Source organism: Argiope bruennichi, chromosome 3, assembly GCF_947563725.1.
Source record: "Argiope bruennichi chromosome 3, qqArgBrue1.1, whole genome shotgun sequence".
NCBI lineage: Eukaryota > Metazoa > Arthropoda > Arachnida > Araneae > Araneidae > Argiope > Argiope bruennichi.
This window is the reverse complement of record NC_079153.1, coordinates 114905557-114927589: the sequence shown is the minus strand read 5'-3', so window position 1 is coordinate 114927589 and position 22033 is coordinate 114905557. Positions and strand designations below refer to the sequence as shown.

General features: G+C 30.0%; 1 protein-coding gene across 2 annotated transcripts in view; it reads right to left on the bottom strand.

The window, feature by feature from the left end:
• LOC129963409 (uncharacterized) overlaps nucleotides 1–22033 on the bottom strand; it is a 156989-nt gene that overhangs the window by 15068 nt on the left and 119888 nt on the right. For both annotated transcript variants that reach the window (XM_056077761.1, XM_056077763.1), the window contains exons 4-5: nucleotides 20327–20542; nucleotides 4075–4191 (exon numbers count right to left, since the gene is read on the bottom strand). In XM_056077761.1, coding sequence (XP_055933736.1) covers nucleotides 4075–4191; nucleotides 20327–20542 — 333 coding nt within the window. The remainder of the gene's footprint in view (nucleotides 1–4074; nucleotides 4192–20326; nucleotides 20543–22033) is intronic.

The following is a 22033-nucleotide window of genomic DNA, read 5'->3' as shown; positions in this document are numbered from 1 at the left end:
AACATGATTATTGAAATCTAGCAACCCTCCACGACCAACTGGTTCGCCAAGAATATGAATATTTACTATACGGGAGATGAAGTCAATACAAAAGTATATGAATATTTTCTAAAAAATTCCTCTAGTTATACTTCTTGGAGAGGTTCGACAATGATGACGGACCTTTTTTTGTATTTTAAAAATTTTATTGTTTCTCCGCTTTCGGGAGTTCCTTTGAGCTTTGCCTTTCGGCGTGATGCTACATCAATGATGTTACAAAGACTGATGGTTTTTTACATATACCACTAGAGGGCGTTACAAGTGAGAGGCGGGGCAACATACTTACGTAACACTTGTAACATATCTTTACAGGGAGAAACAATTTGAATATTATACTATACAGTTATCGAGATATTAATCGATAAAGGAGGCTTGAGGAAGAAAACATCAGGACTATTTTTGTGATAAGTTTCAAATAATTATGCATTTGGTACATAAAACGTTCACATATATCCAAATATTAGCACCGTTTAATAATACCTACAATGACAGAGTTTTGGGAGCTTCAAAATCTGTGCCTGGGAAGATTCAATCAATTTGTTGAAGCTACATTCAATTTATTTAGAACTGGATAGGAGGCATATTCTAATATGAAATTACTAATTGTTTCAGGTTGCAATTTACAATGACTTAGAAGCACTGTGATCAAGCTACAAATATTTTGAAATGATATAATATGATTCTATACTTCATTCCAATTAAGTTATTATAAGATGATTCGATTCTGGATCTGAGTCTGATATAGTTTATTCTTTGAACCTATAATTAATATTAAATAAATTGGAATTATATTATTAGAAAATCATTTCCATTTTGAGGACAATATTTAAATTTATTTTCCTTTTAACTTAAATTTTACTTTTAAAAGTCCAAGTAAGATATTTTATTGATTAGTTTATAGATATCTAATATCAAACTTAATTAATAAACTGACTATTTAATATACTTAAACTAATCGCATACTTTTACGAAAATCATTCAGCGGATGTTCAGTGAGAAGTCTAACAAGCTCAATAACAGGTCATGACGCTTTATTCGGCAAGAAAACATGAAATGTAGGTAACAAAACACATCCGAAATTTGCACAACAATAATACAAACATCAACAACGTATGCAAACAGCAAAAACAGCGTCGTTAAACACCATCAGCATAATAGTACTCAGAGTGCATATAGAATTCTGGAAATTCAACATTGAAAGTAGAAAAATGATGGTGTGTGCGCCTTCGTTTATACAATCTCCATGACAAATTATAAAATTTCCTAAAAAGCCATAATTTTTATACTTTCGAGAGCTTTTTTGTCATCAAATTTAATACCAAGGCTGGGAATCGCTGATTTGGCGACCATATAGCATTCATTAAAATAATTACTTGTATACCTAACTTGACTACCAGCTCAAGGTAGCAATATTTTAGATTTTCATTAATACAAAACAGAGCCATATATATTTATCGACATCAAAATTAATCAGCATATGTAAATGCCGATAACTTATCAGTAAATGCCATTCATCTGAAATAAATCTAACAAATTTTTAATGCATTCTTTGTGTTAATTTGAATTAATCTAAATTATCCATTACGTCTTCGATCCAGGAAGTTTAATAATGAAATTCATTAAGACTCTGAACTGATCCAAACAATGCATTATTTAATGCATTGTTTGGATGCATTGTTCTTCTTCTGCAATATATGGGACATACACGAATAGCAATCATATTCGAATGTGACTGAAATAAAAGTTCGATAAAAACGGAATAGAAAATTGATTCTGTGTTGCAATCGGATTTACTTATTCGGATTTTCCAACGCAAAGTTAGAAATTTTATTAATTGCCTGATTCATAATGGCGTCTTCAACTAGTATCATACAAAACACAGTCACGCATATTAATCGACATAAAATTAATGAATCTGCGAATGCGAAAATGCAAATGTTGACAACTTCTCAACAAACTATATTCGCTTGAATTAGATTTTCGAAAAGCAGGTAACTTTTTCATTACTGGCTTCTTTTGCATAACATGATTTAACACTTCAGCTCCAATCTAACTAGAATGTCATTAAAGAGATAATTGTGTTACGTGATGTCGGAATAAAATTTAGGCAAGAAACACGGTAATTTATACAGCACCCTCAGAATAAGACAAAGGTTAAATAACTTTCTAGCTTGTCCCTCCATTAATGAAAGCAGTTTTTGAAGGAGAAAGGTTAAACATTTGCGTTAATTTACTTCAATTTTGCATTCGCGTTCTAGAGATGAAAGTAAATTTGTTTCATAGCTGTTCTTGGGAATTTGATTGTTTCTTACTTTTTGTTTTTGTAGAAGGAGTTTACAAAAACAGGAAACATAAAGCAAAGTCGTTTCTTCTGTAATAAGTAACGGTCAACTGTGAGTTATTTTTTTGAGAAAAATTACTAAGAAGTTATTAAGAAATTACGATAGAAATTATCTAACTTTCGCGTATTTGAAATTCTACACAATAGAAGACTGTTCAAAATAATCATATCTAACGGAAGTTTTTTTTTTGTCAGAATTTTCTGCTGAAGTGTGACATTTTAAATGATATTTTTATATTGTTTATAACTTATAATAAAAAAAATGTTTGGCAAAGTTTTTCCATCTTTCAGTGTATAATTTTTCATTTTTTTTCCCGAAATGGTTTTTATATCTGGTATACGACAGTCCTGCTTTGTAAAGGCTCTAAACAAAGAGCATATTTTTCATAAAATTTAATAACAAAATTTATTAAAATTTACTTCAAAGTTAGAAATTTTAAATTAACCAATTTTAAATCATAATAATCTCATTTAACGGAGGGTTTCTTAACGTATTTATTGCTGAAAAATGACAAGTTAAATGATATTTTTATGTTGTTTATAACATAATACAAACGATAATTTCTGTTTAACAAAGTTTCTACAACTTTTTTTCGTAATTTTTCATTTTTTTCTGAAATGATTTTACTTTATTGTATTCGACAGTCTGGCTTTGTAAAAGTTCTATACAAAGAGTATTAGAAGTTAGGTGATGAAAACCATTTTTCAATTCTGTACCGTTCATTCCAAAAAAGATGAACTGCTTGCTTGTACGTAGTCAGTCAAAAAGTTAGTTGCATCACTGTGTAAAAATGTTCGGAGAAAGACTATTTTGACGAGATTTTATGGAAACATTTCAAATTTTATCTGTATTGTGTAAGTAGAAATTTTCAAGGAGTTATTTCAGTTTGTCTGAAAACCAGGTGTAAACATGCCTTAGCAGTTGCAAGTGGAGTCTAAATTGGCGATATGTATAGTCATAGACTGACTCTCCGACCCGCCCGAAGGCACACGGATAAACCTGAATGACCGGACCTCCGCGACAACAACACTGGCGAGAATTGTGGTTGAGTCCTAAGGGCCATCACCGACCACGGTACAACCCTTCCCTGAGGAAGTACATCCTGTCATCGATGAGAGGAGCCAGACCCCCACCTTTTCATGTACTCACAGGGGTGGCGAGAACCAACCACCATGCCAAAAGCTAGCTACTCATCCTTAATTACGAAGTGCCCACCCCCGGGGGATGACGATATGTATAGTGAGTCGTTTTTGCAGGCGAAAAGGTGTACTGCACTGAAATTTATCAATAGTCACATGACGTTATAACAAAAATGAATTTTCGCCAAGTGATCCAACATGTTTGAGAATGGACGCACAGATACTGACGATGCTGACTAGGTGAAAGTTGCAACTCAAGAATGTTTATTGGACATTGGATGGGATTTCTTTGCAGATGGAATTGGGAAAACTTGTGACAAGCCTTCACAAATTCTTAAATACTGGATGCAATTACGTCGAAAAGTAGATTTTGCATAGAATTTTAGAATATAAATAAAGTTACTGTAAAATTTAGATCCTGTTTGTTTTCCTTGTAACTAATTCTGTTGACTGACTATTGTTAGCTTTTACAGATAATGTGGAGTACCTGACAATGAAAGGAAAGAAGAAATGAACTTATATTGGAAATTTATTAATACTGTAAAGAAAGTTACCTCTCCGTCTGGAGGGTTAATGATTTCAGCTAGTCGCCGCTCCTCTGTAAAATGACTTCGTCTTCTGTGTTCGCCAGGAATGCGCCGTCTGGCCAGAAGGTGAGACAATCTCTTCAGCTGGAAAAAAAATAATTGAAAGCAATCAGTATTTTGCGAAGCCACGATCAATAATTGGACAAATATTCTTAACATTTCATAGTAAAAAGTGAAAAATACATTACTAAAAATACAAGCAAATTCGGGATTAAAAATACTTTTCGAGTATCAACTAATATTAATGGCACGAGCCTGGGAATAAATAATAACTTCAATAGCTATAATAAAATATTTGGCTTGTCCGTAAAGTCTCTCTATTTGAATACTGCACTAACAATGAAATTTATTCAATAATCTATAGTCCATTTCATTCTATAATTATTTGGTATGTTCCGTTATCTTACTTTCGTGGAGCATCCCGACTTCAGAGAGCTGATTTCTGCTCATTATCAAATAAAAATCCCCCCCCCCCTCCTATTAGTGAAGTTTTCAAAGAGCGGAGCGAGTGATAGTTCGAAGGATCAAAATCAGGGCAATGTAGAGTTCCAACAACGTCGTCAAGTGATAAAAAACACATTCATTGTAGCCTTATCCAGATGAAATAGAGTCCTTTTACTATTGAATGATTCTGACGGTCCATGGCTTTATTTCAAATGATCAAGCTATCTATGATATTCAATTGTTTGGTTTCGCAGCAGTTATTAATATACAGTGCCCTTCTAATAGAAAATAACATTTTTGCGCTAATAAGGATACCTATTGAATAATATATATTACTATAACACAGAGAAGAACATATTGGGAATCGATATTGACATTCTCAGTTATTGGTTTTCTCAGTTAGTTTTATAACCGTTTCTCTTAATATTATCATAATTGGAGAAATTCTTCTTAACTTTTTTCATCCGTTCCGAAAATTAATTGTTTTCGTTGTGCTTGATTACAATAAAGTTCACGTGGGAATAAGATTTAATTGAAATTTTCTCTTAGTTTGCAATTTATTAACACATAGGTGGCTACAAAACCAATTCACACCAATTCCTTATAAATGATCAAAGGCGGCATTTCGAATCTATCTTCTGTTTCACGCGTGGTAAAATGTTAATTATTCAATCTCAACTCCTTAATTTTGTCATTAATTGTCATGGGATGTCTTCTGTAACGTTTACAGATCAAAAAGTAAAATGAACTCCGTCTAAATTTGTCAAAAAAAAAAAAAAAAATTGAGAAAAAATAGTGCATCTTTTTTTTTTACATTGCTATTTCCCTATACAGAACATAACTTTTTTGTGGCTGGAAAAATATTCCTGTCTTTGAAATGATAAAAACGCATTAAATGTCGGAAATTTACTTTTTCGTTCTTCTTGTTTGCTCAGATAGCAAACAAACTCAATAAAACCAATTAGACACATATATTTGCAAAAGCATCATTTTTAAAAAAAAAATCGAATTTTAAAAGTTTATGATATTAATTTAGCATACCAATAGCGACCTGTCGGAAATCGGTGGAAGCTTCCCAAACAACTCAATATATTCCTTTTATTGTCTTTATTATTTTTAATCTAATTATTGTGAAATTGTTCAAATTGGATTGTTGACGAAATGGCTGAGAAAAATTGACCTAAAACAATTCGCAAAGACATACGCAATTAGCAAACTTAAAAAAAGTGTTTGTTATGAACTTTGCGATTGAAAACTAATTCTTGTTTCCATGCAAGCTATATTGATGTTAGGATTTCTAGCTTTAGGGCATTTTACTTTTCTTATACATATTATTAAGGTATTTTGTGATTTCTTTGAGATCATATATGCTATATGATTTGTGAATTATTGTTGTTTTTTCGATATATTTTCGATTTTGTTCTGATTTCTGATTTATAGTCCGTTTTGTATTATACGTTATCCATGTTATTGATTTTATAAGTTATTACTATGTTTTAATTTGTGTTTTGCTTATTTTAGATTCGCCATTCGAAATTCTATTATTATTCCATGTATATTGATGCTTATTTTGTTTATTTATTTAACATTTATAAAACGCCTATATATTACTTTGCATGTTAAACTGATTTCTATAATATTCTCCATCGCATGCATATTATATGCTAAACATATTTTGAAGAATTTTTTTTCCGTTTTGTGCACACTTTTGGGTGGAACGGATTAAGCATTGTAAGGACTCTATACAGTTTCCCTTGCTTCTAAAACTAATATTTAAATTAATTTTTATTAAATTTCTATGTAAACAATTTTTAAGTAGCAAATAGGGTAAAGATTAATTGAAAAACAAAACATTTACTTGCTGGCCATGGTTTTAAGAATCGCTTTCATATTTCGAATATAATAATTTATTGTAAAAAAAAAGAATCAGATATAAAAATATTTAAACTTAAAAGTAATCTGAAATGAAATCATTAAAAAATTATAAATTTTTTAAAGAATTTTGAAAATTCTATTTAAAAATTTGTTATAGCTGTGGATTTGCGAATCAATTAGTTGCTTAGATAACAACACTAGTCTGTGAACGGATTTAATTACATAAATAAAGAATCCTAAGAACAATCATCTGAAATTTAAACTATGTTTGATTTTAATTTCAATAAGTTCGATCCCTTCCTCCTTTCACACAAAAATATTTACTGGACTCAATGCCTACTTTGCCTATCTGATAATCTGGCTCTTCTTTTGGATAGGTGAAGTGGGTAAAGGTTAAACAAATAAATAATCCGACAGTCACTAAAAAATAACTAACTCTTCTTGGCGCAACTCAAGAATTTTATCGTCTTCAAGTTTGAATAAAAAAAATGTAATAATATCGAAACAAAATATAATACTTTTTTCTGAGAAATACATCACCATTAAAACGCAAATATTAAAATTAAGTCTGTGCAAGTATGTATTGGAAAACATTACCTTAACATCGAAAATTCTGAACATATATTTTTTCATTATTTTGAAGGAAAAAAATTGCACTGGTTTAAAAATATTTTTTTTTATTATTTTGTACCTTTTAAAAAGAAAATAATATGTTTCAAGACAACAACTATAATATGCTAAAGTTACCAATACATTAAACGAAACTTCTGTACAATTTTGGGCCTTTGATGATAGCTTATTTTTCATTAATTATAGGCATTTCAATATTTAAATGAAATTTAATATTCGAAAGCATTAAATAAAATATAAATAAAATTACCGAAAGTCTTTCATAAAAATGTGAGTTTAGATATCAAATACTTTAGAAAATTATCTTTATTACATATTTTATTACATGATATTATATGGTTTAATATACAGTTTCTTAAGTATTACAATTTTAATTACTTAAAAATTTTGAAGAGAGTGGAAAAATCTATGCTTCATAAAAGAAAAAAAAACTAAGCCTTCAAGAGAATTTCGTAAATTACTATCAACGCTAATGAAGCAGTACTAATTAACAAGTAAAATATAAACTAGATTCAAAACGTGAAAAACAATACAATAATGAGGCTCAAAAGAGAAACTTTCATACAACTTACTCAAATTACCAATTAATTTTGATTTAAAGTTTTAGTTTCATAATTAATTATGTTATACGCTTGATTAGGATTTTGTATCATAGCTTCAGATAATGACTTGGGTTGTTTCATACTGAAATTTTTTCTCTACATAATATTTGTTCCGTAGTTTTTGATAGACAACGGCAGCCGTGGCGTTTAAAGGAGATTCTTCGTGAAATTTGATATTCAATGGGATGGGTTCTTTCTGTGTGATAAATGATTTCACTTCGTGTTTTCAGAAGTCTATGAAGATAAGAAAATTTAGGAGTGTTCTCTAGTGAGCTATTTTTTTTTTAATAATTCTGTACGCGTAAATCACTTATAATTTGTAATATAAAGTAGGATCCAAATTTGTATTTTCTCACAAGGATATGTAACAATTGTTTTTTGATTTTATAATTTTTTTTTGGAAATTATCTCATGCAGAGATTAAATTTTAAGATATCATATATTAAAAAAATCATCTGAAACATTCTAATATGATAATGTGTGAAGTTTAATTTATCAGTGTATATTATTATTAAAAAGTTATTTTAAATTACAGCAAAGATAATTCCTGAACAAAAACTGTGTTTTTAATATCATTAACAGAGAGCGTGCGTGTAAAACCAGTTGTTAAAACAACGAAAGATATTATTATCAAATATGCTTAAAAATATTTTCAAAAATTAACTAAAATTTAAAAAAATGCTAGAAAAACAAAAGACAAAAAAGTTTCTTTTTAAATTTTAATCATAAAAAGACTTTTTGTGCAACAATATACTCCGAATTTATTAAAAAAGTTTGTATTCATTTTTAATTGCAAAACTTATATCAATTTTAAAAAGCCCTGTATTAGTTAGCATTTACTACCCAATAAGTAACTACATTTTAATTAACGAATAATATTTCACGAAGTAACTACATGCTAATTAACCAATAATAACCCATAAAATAACTACATACACATTAGTGAATAATAACCCAAGAAGTAACTTCATGCTGCCAAATAATAACAATATTAAAAAGCCTTATATTAGTAAGTATTTACTACCCAAAAAGTAATTACATATTAAATTTAGTATTTGTGGAATCTCTAATATAGTTGGTTGAGAATTTAAAACGATTTTTGCATCACGTATATTGATCGCGAATTTACAGATGTTTTTAAGCCTATAAAAATTATTCTATAGAAACTGATTAATTTAACAATACAGGGTTTGTAGTTGAAGTATTTTTAATTTCTCGTATACGAAGTATATTAAGAGAAAGTAATGTAACCGCCAATGACATTTTGACGAATTTCCACGTTTCAGACTTCTGTGAGTCCATAAAACACTTTTTTCAAAGCCATATCTGTCTTTCTGTGAACAAGTAATTCAAATACATTTTGAGTTAGATGAAAGAAATTGATATATGATATTTAAAAATTTGTACATACTTATCAAGTTTTGACTGAAATCTATTCGCTGGCGTGTTAGTCTATCTGAGAGCAAGAGAACGTGATTAATAGAAAACGTAAAGATCTAGATAAATAAAACTTGCGCCGGCGTTCTGGCATAGGGGTAGCGCGTCTTCCCCGTGATCTGGGCGTCCTGGGTTCGAGTCTGGGTTTGGGCAGAGTTGTTATTACGTTGTTTTATCTGTGAGATGTGTGAATGTGCCCTGCGGTAAAAAGGGGTTGTGCAAGCGAATGAGAGATGCGTGTGTAGCCAAGTCCTGCTGTTGGCCTTAGTTGGCGCTACTTAAAAAAACAAGAGACGCGCCCCACTGGCTTAAGTCGCTGTCTTCGTAACAGCGGGCTTGTCCATGCCAAGTGCCATAAAAAACAACAGCAATAAAATTTGATAATTAGTTTTGGGATTTAAAGTGTAGATAGGTTACAAATTTGGAACCATATCTGTTCATGATTTTATTAACAGTCGGTAAGTGCTTTCATATGTTTGTTAAACAATAACTCAAAAACTCAACTCAAACCATATGATTGGCGCAGTATAGCCTACCTTTGGCTCTTGCGCCATTAAACCTGAATTAACCAACCAAAAACTCAACGTAATTCATGAAATTTGGTATGTTATCTTACTACAAAAACTGCAGTTATGTATCGGAATTTTTTCCAATCTGTCGAAAAAAAGCATCCAGGAATCTTATTTGGCTCTTTTATGTATACTACAAATCACAAATGTTTGAGACTCTGAAAACGAAAAAGATTAAGTAGTCGTAATGCTCATGGCTCTTCCGATGGTTTACATTTTTCATTATCGCGTAGGAATTATTAGGAAGTATGCGAAAACATTTCGGAGAAACCGCTATCATCAACATCATCAAAAATTTATATATTCATTCAAGAAAATTGATATCCAAATGGATATATTTATTGTGTTAATTCTTAGAAAACAAATACACACTTAAATCGCAATTTTTTAAAAATATTTTTAGAATGATAACGCCTATCTCAATATTAGAATTCGCATTTTATGTATACGTTTTTCTACCCTAATCCGTTAATTAAAGACTATATAAGAAAGCAGTTTCTACGTTATTACTTTTAATTTACTTAATATTTAAGTAAATTTAAAACATATAAAATTATAAAGTATTGGAATTTTAAATATTTTAAGACTTTATTTCTAAAGTTAAATTAATATCAACATTTCCTGCAAACAGATCTCATTATATATGTGAATTTTTCACAAGCGAATTTATGAGAAAAAGTAACCAATAGCAGTAGCTCCATTTTTATTGTAATATTTGACAAGTTTACATACCACACAATAGTCTTTTATTTCAAAAATATATATAAAATATATATAAAAAATTTTAAATCAATTCCTACTTAGGTCAATAATTTATTTTTTATTTTAGTTACTTTTTATTAAATAATTACAATTAATATAAATATGTATATACATATGACAGAATTACAATATTAAGTGGCAAAATAGAGCTTGGCGACCATTTGGCGACATGGCGACGGATTTAGCGACTTTGGCGACCGAATAGAAATTTCTGGACAAATTTAATTAATTAATTAATGTTTGAAAAAAAATTGTATTAACATCAAGTGCCATCCACTACAAGTTTAAAAAAATGTATTCGAACTTGAGTGGACGAATAAAAAGTTTTTTATTAAAGATTGAAAATTTGAACAAGATGTATATAGAGAGAGTGTGAACTAATAGTAGAAAATGAAAAAAAAAAAAAAAAAAAAAAAAAAAAAAAACTTAAATCTCAATCCAAATACTCTAATACTTAATAAGAATTTTATCACGAAATAAAACCAAGTCATACACTTGTTTCATTGTGAATTATTTTCGCTTTATGAATTACTAGAGGCCTTTGGTGATCAGTTGATACGGTGAGATGAATAGTGGCTAAAAATTCCAAGTAAATATTTTTGTAACTTCATCTTTATGGCTTCTCCAACAAAATATTTTTAAACTTAAAATGAATTATGTGATAGACATGTGACTCGTGCTTAGAGGCTTTCCGCTTTTCGATTCATTGTGCTACGAGTATTGATTTTCCCAATTCTCTATATCTGCATCTTTAAAGTTCCGATTGTATCTTAAGTTGAATCAGCAAGGTTTAAAAATGGGCGCAATTTAAAAGTTTTTCCCAGTTATTTAGTTTTAAAGTTTAACCTTAATTTCAGGCACAAAGATGTTAAAAAATTATTAAAAAAACATGCTTTGTACTGAAACCACCGCCAACAGGGAAAAATATGTAGAATTTTTATATCCATATCATCAACGATGATAAAAAAAAATCCATCATTAAATATATTTAACACCAAAGAAAGAAATTTTTAACACTATATTATATAGTTTAAAATAGTCTTCAAATATTTTTTTTGAAAATTAATTAAAAATTTAAAAAAGATATTATAGCAAAAAAAGTTGTTATCGTTGAAAATATTTTTTTTTAATTTTAAGATGATGTAAAGTTTAATTTTTATGCCGTAAGACTTTCAGAAGTGAGCGCTGAAGAAACACTAACAATTCATTTAATTTTTAATTAATTAAAATTCTTTTTAAAAATACAAATTATTATTTCAAGATTTATATTGTCATCTTCTGAAGTATAAAAATATCACGTTTGGTAACTAATACACACACACACACACAGAGAGAGATATATATATATAGAGGGAGAAGGACTGATATATATATATATATATATATATATATATATATATATATATATATATATATATATATATATATATATATATATATATATATATATATATATATATAGGGGAGAAGGACTGAGAGAGAGAGAGAGAGAGAGAGAGAAGGACTGAGAGAGAGAGAGAGAGAGAAGGACTGAGAGAGAGAGAGAGAGAGAGGGAGAAGGACTGAGAGAGAGAGAGGGAGAAGGACTGAGAGAGAGGGAGAAGGACTGAGAGAGAGGGAGAAGGACTGAGAGAGAGAGAGGGAGAAGGACTGAGAGAGAGAGAGGGAGAAGGACTGAGAGAGAGAGAGGGAGAAGGACTGAGAGAGAGAGAGGGAGAAGGACTGAGAGAGAGAGAGAGCCAGCAGATTTATTCATAGACATTCAGCTTTATTATTAACAGATTATAATCGAAGCTCAATTTAGAACGCTTATTGAAGCCATCTTAAATTTCGGATGACTTGTGACGTCATAGCGCAGGGATGGGCTAAGTGAAATTTAATGTTAAATGTCATGCGCAGTTATATATTTTAATGTCATACTCCTTATTCCATTGAAAAAAAAGGTTGAAAGATTGAAATCATTTTAAAGGTGAAATTTTATCCGTCAATATAACTACATATTGGCAGTAAGGTAAAATAAAACTCTTGGGAAATGACTGTTAGAGTTTGTTGTGAATGACGTCAAAGAGAGCTTCAGTTAATCTCGGATATATATTAAATGTCACCTCTGATAAAAGGAAAAAGAAAGAAAGAGATAGAGAGCGCGCGTGAAAGAGATCGTATTTTAAGGAGAGGGAACTAATATGGATCTCTCGAGAAAATGCATATGAAAGGAAATCGAAAAGGAAAAAAAAGATCGTTGAAATGAAATATCCATGCATCAACCGAAGACACTCACTCTAAAGGAGCAGAAAAGGAACGATCGTTTTTAAGAACATTTTAGAAAATAAGAAGTGGTTCTGGATGAAATTTGAGAGAAAATCATTCGCAGTCATATGCCGTTGTCATGTATACGCTTAAGCACGACCGTATTCTAAAAATAGCAATTTTAAAAAAGTGACATTTGTTTAAACTTGCATTAACATCTCAAAAAAAAAAAAAAAGAGAGAGAGAGATTTCCGTGAATTTTTGAAAGGTATATTCTTTAAAAGGATCGAGTGAATTAATTTAAAAAGTATTTTTTATTGCACGAAACCATTTGGAAGAAAAGAGAAAAGTTTAAGCGTATTAAAATAACACGCATTTACTATTTTTTTAAAGTTCAGAAAGTTGTAATATCGATACTTAACACCACTGAAACCATCAATCAGTTAATATTAAGAAAATAGGTTATGTGGTATTTTTAATATAAAAGGCATTTCAATAATTTGATACTTCATCCAGCTTTAAAATATAGCTTTTCAATGTTTTAACGTTTGAAATTCATATTTTGCTTATTTACAGTAATAAGAGCGTACATTTTTCATTCGCTAAAATAATAGAATATTTCAATGTTCTAATAAATGTTTCTGAACAATTGTGATTGTGCTGAGCAGGTGGTGTTTCAGTTCGAGATTAGAGAATTTACGAGTATGGAGCCCAACTCCATTGAAGAACTACTCTGTTCATGTGAGTGGCTCTTAAAAAATAGAATGTCTCTCGCAGTAAATGAAAGAATCTCGTACTGATGTGACTCATAAACTTGATCAATATATAGATTATTGATTCGCATGCCGCCCTTATCATTTGGCTGTAGACTAAATATAAGAGATTCCATCTCCAAACAATTTTAAAAAGAGACATAAAGACTTATGCTGATCATGGAATTAACGTTAACGCAGACTAAGAACGTAGAGGCAAATAAGCAAAAACCAACAGAAATGGTCACTCCAAAATCTTTCTGGCATTCTCTCTATTTAACTTGTCATGTCAGAGAACATGGCACTAACGTACAATAGTTACTAAATATTAAATTTTAGCACGCATTTAGCATTTTTACTGAATCTATCGTGTGATCGTTGGCGAGTCATTTGGCGATTAATCCCTGACGTGTTGTTAACAATACCTGAAAATCGAATTTGTGTTTTAGATACATTTATCCCAATCTATTGAAACAAAAATTTCACACAAAACTGCACTTGTAGTCACAAAATTTCATACCAAATTTGTTGTTACTTATGGCACTTGCCACGGACAAGCCCGCTGTTCGAAGACAGCCGATTTAAGTCTAACGGTGAGCGCCTCTTGTTTTTATCTAGGGTCAACCTGGCCCAAGAGTATGACTTAATTACACACACGTCACAACCCTTTTTACGGGGCGGAATTCATTCTCGCATTTCATTCACAGATCGTAATTAAGACCTGAATCAGAGACCGATCACCCCTGATCCAGCACCCCCAGTGGTATTACTCTCGACATGGAGGACTCTGTGAGCACGACAGATTTATACGCGCGTCAGCCACCAAGCGCGCGGGGAATCTTCGGCCGGCGGGTTTCGAACTCGCAACCTAAGGAACGCGAATCCAACACTCTACCAACCAGGCTATCCAGGGCCTATATCAAATTTGATTTTCTTAAGCTATTGCGTTTTTGAATTTTAGAGTTTTTTATTTTTGAAAGTACAGACCGACAGACCGTCAACACATAGTTGACTCAAAATGTGATAGATGCTATAGATGTTAAATCTGCGTACCGAATTTTGTCTAGCTCCCTTTTTTTTGTAATTACCGTGTTAACTTATATTCGGACAGTAGGACAACGGAGCAGAATATGTATGTGATCTCTGAAGAGAATGATAAGGACAAATTAGAAAGAAAAATAATAGATTATTTTCTTGTTGGTAAGAAATTTTCAATAACAATCTTCTCTCTTATCAAATTTAGAAGTTGATGAACTTTTTTCCTTCTTTTTTTTGAACCTAAAGTTGGTGTTTTATTGATTAAATGTACTTATAACGGTTTGTTGAATTTATGGTTAAGAGTATACGTATTGTAATTTGGGTTAAGGAGGATTCAATGTAATAAAATTTGGTTTATAATTCATTGATTAGTGTTTAAAAAGGAAAACAACATACGGAATCTCTAAAATTGATTATTGAAAAAGAAATGCCATATTCTAATAGCACAAAAATAACATGGTATTATAATAATCGACCTTTTAAAAGGCAGAAAGAATTTTAAAATAATTTATTAAAGTTTCTGAAATTTATTGGAAGGGGTTGAAAATTATCAAAAATATAGCAGGATAGACCCGAAATAGATAGTGCTTTGAGCCAATATCAATTCAAGACCGTGCATGTTTTCATTATAATGTTACCAAGTAAATGAAACAATACACTAAAAACATGTTTTTGAAGTAAGAAATAAAGCAGCTAAGCTTCTCAGTTTTATTAGAATTACCTTCAGGATGAATATTCTGTATCTAATTAACATAATTAAAATTATATATTCTTGGTCCAACTAAAGTTACGGTGATTTGCTCACAGCATAATCAAGGAAGATGGAATTATTCTCGGTTGGGTATTCTGACATTGCTTTAGAAAATAATAACTATAGATTTATAGAGGAACGAATATATTTTCATTTAACATTAACTTAGGATTAGATTTCATTATTCATTGCAGAAAGCTATTGATTTTGTCAAGAAATGTTACTGAATGAATAACGAAGGTCTTTAGACTTTAAATTTAACTAGCACCAGAAATGATAATGATTTATTTAAAAATAAATTCAACTTTCCTTCAAATTCCCAGAATTTATCAATTTTGAACTAATAATTCTAACTATATGATTTTGCTTTAAGTGATTCAGTTCGAATTTGGTTTGGTTATATTAACGTCCCGTTGAAGCAACACTAGGGATAGTTTGGGACGGACCTCGTAATTTTGAACCGCAGTCAGATGACGAGGACGACACCTATGCTGGCACTCCCCTCTCCACACCACACCAGCGGGAGGACGTTTGATCATGACGGATTTAACGTGCAACAGAGCCCCTTACACGGCGGTTCTTCGGTGGAATCGGGTCACGAACCTGAAACCCTCCGGTTCCGAAGCCGAGAGCTTACCGCCAGGCCGCCGCGGCCCTTGAGTCAGTTCGAAATTAGTTCTTCAATTAAATAAATTGTTCTACAAATTTCGAGAGTGTACAATTTCTCCTAATAATTCTAGCAATAAATCAAAACAAATAATACCTTTAGTGAAAGCAAATATATCTTTTCAATTTAATTAGAAATTAGCTTAACTGAAATGGTCTGTATTTAATCAACATTATTTATGTTTATAAAAGCTCGAAAGTTTCTTGAAATCAGGAGAGAGATCTTGAGACTAACAAGTTAACAGTAATGGTAATTGAATCACAACATAAAACGAACAGAGAAGCGAAGAAAGGTGGGATTACTCTTTGCTGAAACATTCTGAAACAGACCTGGAAAATAAATTAGGAGATAATACCCATAGATTGACGTGGAAATTAAAGTTTCGAGTTGAGTCAACTGACATTAGGTTCAATTAAGATTTAATTGAAACGGCAGCTGCAAGAATCAGGTTCTTTCATGAAAAGCCATAAAAAAGAAAAAGGGATTACCTGAAATTAAGAAGTTTGAGAAACTTTAAAGGTCAGAAGTTATAAGTTGAGGAAAATCTAGGATTGTTGACTAGTCTCAGAGCAAAGGTAATTTTAATTGGTGCATATTGATATAACACTCAGTTTTTGATCTATAACTTAATCTAAGTACCACTTATTTCTCAAGTGTACCATGTTAATTAAGTGTGCATATTGATATAACACCCAGTTTTTGATCTATAACTTATTCTAAGTACCACTTATTTCTCAAGTGTACCATTAACATGAGTAAATATTTAAAAATCTCATGAGATTTTTAAGGTGGATTACTTGTGACGTCGCTATTTTGTACCTATTTGCAACTTGTTACAAAAGGATGATTTATATATTGAAAAAAGCTTTGTTAAGCTCGTTTCGCTTTTGTATAACTTATTCTAAGTACCACTTATTTTAAGCAACTTATTTACAACTTATTTTAAGCTCCATTTCTCCTGTACTCCATTAACATAAGGAAATATTTAGAAATTATATGAGATTTTTAAGGTGGGTTATTTGTGACTTGTCGATCCTTTGTACCTATAAGTGAAATGTTATAAAAAGATTATTTATATATTGAAAAAAGCTTTCTTAAGCTCGTTTCGTTATAGTAATATATTTGCCGTGTTAAATTAAATGCTGCATGGCTAAAATAAAAATAATTTATGATTAAATTTACAGAAAATTTAGAACAAATCTATATTTCATACTTTATTATTCATCCAAAATTTATTTTAAATCAATAAATTTTATTTAGAGTTTAGTATTCATCAGATGGCAATAAAAGACACTAAAATTCTTATTTTTTATTCGACTTCATATAAATAAAAATTTATGTTGCGAATATTCGACGCATTTACCTTTTTTTTATAAAGCTTTTAAATTGTCTTATATTAATTCACCTCTTAAAATTTTGTAAGAGATTCCAGGTTTTCTTAAACAAAAGTGTTTTGGAATGAAATAATTATTTTAAATAGCAAATCCATCAACATAAATGATAATATAATTCACAATCACTTAATATGACTAAAATTCCTAAAGCTGTTTAAATAAGAATTTCTACAGAAAAGTCATTTTATTTTTTAAATAAAAATTTGATATAGTTCTTTTTATTAAATAAAATGTTTTTCTTTTTCTAGATTAGACAGTTAGATTTTAACATTTTTTTGAATAAATAAAACCAAATAATGTTACATTCACGATCGGGACCAATAAACGAAATTGAATTTTTTTCAGTTATATGACAATTTTACTTTAATTGAATTGTCTCTTCAGTAACTATATCGTCAACAACAAGTTCACTAATGCAAATGAGAAATAGAAATAATTTTAAGATCAAATTTGGCAAATGGTATTTGAATCGCAACATAACAAAGAAATGCAGAAAGGTGGAATTTTTATCTGTTAAAAATTGCTGAAAGTGATTTCAAAAATAAATTAGATAATAATGTCCATTTATTGGCATGGAAACGAGTGTTATTACTAGGCCATCTGACATTATGTTCGGTGAAAAACTTAATTGAGTTAGTTGTTACTGGAAGTGATTGAATTTTTTTATTAAACTTTATAAGGGCAATGGGAATAAGTATACTATTTTAGTTCTGATAAGATTGTAAAAAATATTAATGACTGGCTCAGAAAAAATGGTATAATTATATTAATCTGTATGATTATAAATAAATAATTTTCTTCAAGGGTAAGTTTTAGATTGTATCTTCAGCAAGAATTTTCTTATAATTATTTTAAGGAGAATCTAATAAACATTGAAATCTTGTTTTTAAAGAATCAAAAATTGTACAAAACTAAAAAAAAAAAAAGAAATTTATAAATATTTGAGATATTCTGAGTTAAAAGAGTACAGTCAAATGGTTTTCATTGGGAAGCAAAATAACTAGCTAATCGGATGAGACAATACATTTAGGAACCAATTAATGTTCATATTTTGAGATATAACCATTTTAATAAAACACACAGGATAATTTCAATTCTAAAAATAGTTTGCATGAAAATTATAGAGCACAAAATTGTGCTGAAAATGAATGCTAGTTTTCTATATTTTGGTGCAGAAATATGACTAATTCTTTTGAATTTGAAGTGCCTTTAAAATTTGGAAAAAAAAATAGCATTGTGCATACAGTCAGAAATGTAGTCTAAGTAAATAATACACAAAAATGTTTTTTTTTAAATGTATATGTGTATATTGGTGTATTAATAACATAAGCGCGGTATGAAAATCAAAATAGGACGCTCCGGCTAAGATTATGTCCTATTTAATTGAGAACTTCAGTATTATAATGTCTATAAGAAAACATATTTTATGTAGGTTTTAAGAGATAAACTAATTTCTAAAAGAATGGTCGATGAATCAGAATCACTATCATCAACTTATTAAATACCAGGACAGTGCAGAATGTCTCTTTGCTCAGTATATATCAGTTTATTTGTGATTTAAAGGTAGTTTTTATGAGTATCCATCAAAATTTGACAATAGTGGTTTAGTTGTTACGATTTTTATGCATACAATGTAATTGTATAGAAACTGCGGAAAAAGTATCACCGAATGCTTCCAAATTGCAAACGTAGGAGAATCAACATAGTTTGCATCTTATGATGGGTTTCGTTAATTATTTTGGTGAATGATTTGTAAAGGAAACAGAGAACGTTTCTCATGCCACTTCAATCAAAAGTGACAATGGATAAAGTACTAAATCATATGCTATGTAATCTTATAATATTCTATCCGATTTTGTCTGTCTGTCAAAAAGTGTTTCCTGCTTTATAGACATTTCTTCATTACTAATTTTCTTATTGGACACGAGTATTCGGAATTGTGATATTTCCTTCTTTTATATTTCTCCTGCATATACTAATCTATTTTGTAGGCGTTTAGTATGCAATTATATCAATAATTGTTTAGTATATAATTAATACCAAGTGATGATTAAATTTCATGTGAGTCAACTTGACATTTTCCCTCTTTAAGAAAAATTAGAACTAAATTATTTAATTAAATTTATCAATTAAACTTAGGAAAGATAGATAAGGATTTCTTCAAATAAAATGAGTTTTTGATACATATTCATAGAAAATAGTTGTTGATTAGAACTTAAACAGAATTATGAGTTAGTAGTTCTACAATAGAAAAATAAAAACCAAAGAGATTAGTCTCCCAGAAACTTTCTCGCATGCTTTCTAATGAAGTTGTTATCCCAGAGAATACTTTGCATGGCATTGGAGTCCAATAGATACGAAATCTTAACATATGTCGTGAAATTGAAATTTTTATTCAATTTATTGTGTTATCCTTGGAAATTAATCTCTGGCATGCGATTAATAGTATCCGAAAATTGAATTTGTGTTTTAAATGCGTTTTTCTTCAACTCGATTCTAATAAAGATTTTCAGATAAAACTACACTTGTAATCATAAAATCACATTTCAAATTTCATATACTTAAATCATTGCGACTTTGAGTAATCGCGTTTATATGTTTCTAAAAGTACAGACCACCGTACGGTCAGTCAGATTTGTCTTAAAATTTGATAGGCATCTAGACTATCGACGTTAATTATTATCGATGTATTTATCGACTATCGATGTATCGAATTTTATCAATTTAGCCCTTTCCGTTTTGTAATTATCGTGCTAAATTTTATTCGAACAGCCAGACAGACAGATTTCCTCTGAGCGGATTTTTCTCAAAATTTGACAGAAATTTTCAAATTTGATTTAAAGACCATATACCAAAGTTCATCCATCTAGATCAAAGCATTTTTGAGTTATCTTCGTCATAGATAGACAAATGCGCGGGCATTTTTCAAAAATGTGTTTTCCGAACTCAAAGAGGTCTAAACGTGGAGATTCGTTAAGAGAGGTCTAAACGTCGAATTTTCCAACGATTATTATACTAATAAATAAAAAAATGGGAAAAATAAAAACTAACCTCCATGACAAATTCCTTGATGAGAAGCTGCGGTTGTGTGACCACCATCTTGTCTGCGGACACCGATAGTTGAATGGACCCCGCATACGATATAACGGAGAAGACAACCGGAATCTCTGGCCGGGGAGACATCCAGAAGATCATCTTCTTCAGTTTCTTCGAGCCCAGGGTGAGAAATTCCTCGGGGCCTGGGACATTCGCCAGGACGACAGTAGCCTGCCAAAAAATGAAGAAATATTCAATGATTTTTGTGAAAAATTAATATCGGTTTGTTAAAATTAAGGTATCTTTATTGAGGACACTGTAAGGAAGAATAAATCAAGAAGCTATGAGAAAATCAAAGCTCCGTGGTAGTCATAATGTTGCTAAAGATGCAATCCCCCCCCCTCCCAATAATCATTGATAAAGGAAAATTGGGAACGCAAGAGTACTAAGAATAGGAGTTCATATGTTTTTGGCTTTATTGTTATTTTATTCCCGTTTTGGTTTATTTATTAATCTGGTTTATTATTTTATTCAAATCTGGTTCTGGAATTTTAATTTGGAAACCCGAATATATATTTGCTTGTATAATATTAAATCTCTATCTCAAGCTCTAACTGAAAAATAAGTCCATTTTGCCAATTGCAAATACTTTTGTCGATGGCATACCACAAAAAGACCATTTACCATCTTTATGTTCAAAAAATGACAAAGAAATTGGAAGTATTTCGAAATATCTTCAAATAAAGATATCCCCCTAACTTGTCTTCAGTCCTTTTAATTGTATTCTTTGTGTGAATGTCTCATTACTCAAATTTCAGAAAGAATGCCAGCCTAAAAATATTATTAAATAACATTCTTTTCGAGCGTTTTAAATGTGAAAAGCATTTATTTGTAATAATTTGAAAAAAAACTAGTATTTATTTTTGTTTAGAGTAGGAGAGTCACTATTAAAATTTTTATATAGATTATTTACAACATTTCTGTTTTTCTGCCCGCGATAATGTAAAGGGAATACTGTTTCAAAATTAAATTTAAAATTAATTTTCAAATTTATTATAATTTATTATAATTTTTTAAATAACTATTTTTATTAAAAGCTGCTTTTTTTAATTTTAAAGTGATGCAAAAATTATTTTTGTGCAAAAGTATGCTCCAAAGTTAAGTTAAAAAATTAATTTAAAAAAAGACCTTAGCATTTAGATTAATCTTTAATTAATTAAATATCCATTAAAATTTTGAAAACATTACTTTTCTACTGAGGTTATTTACTCTCCGTGGAATAATTAAAAGATAATTTGACAACTCTAGCTCGAACGGTCTGAACTATTGGAAGATCTTCACAGTACAAATATCATATAATGAAATTTAGAGATAGAATAAAAAGCGACAAACATTAACGTATTAAAATAAAACTTTATCCCTTCATTATACTTCAGTGCTATTCAATGTGCAATGTTGCACATTATAAATAAAGGGAGGTGTTGTAGCTTAGAGAAAATGCCAACCCAAGATAAGAAATAACGAGTAAATTACATTAGATCTCCAACACGAAATACTATTTTTAGATTAATTCCTTTCTACGTTATTCCACCAACTAAATTACCTTATTTATAATTAACTTTTCCATGTGGCTTATGAGATTCACTCTGCAGCTGTTTTCATTATTACATTTCATTCTTAGATCTACTCTGATATTACTTTTCAATGTAATTAAATTTAGAA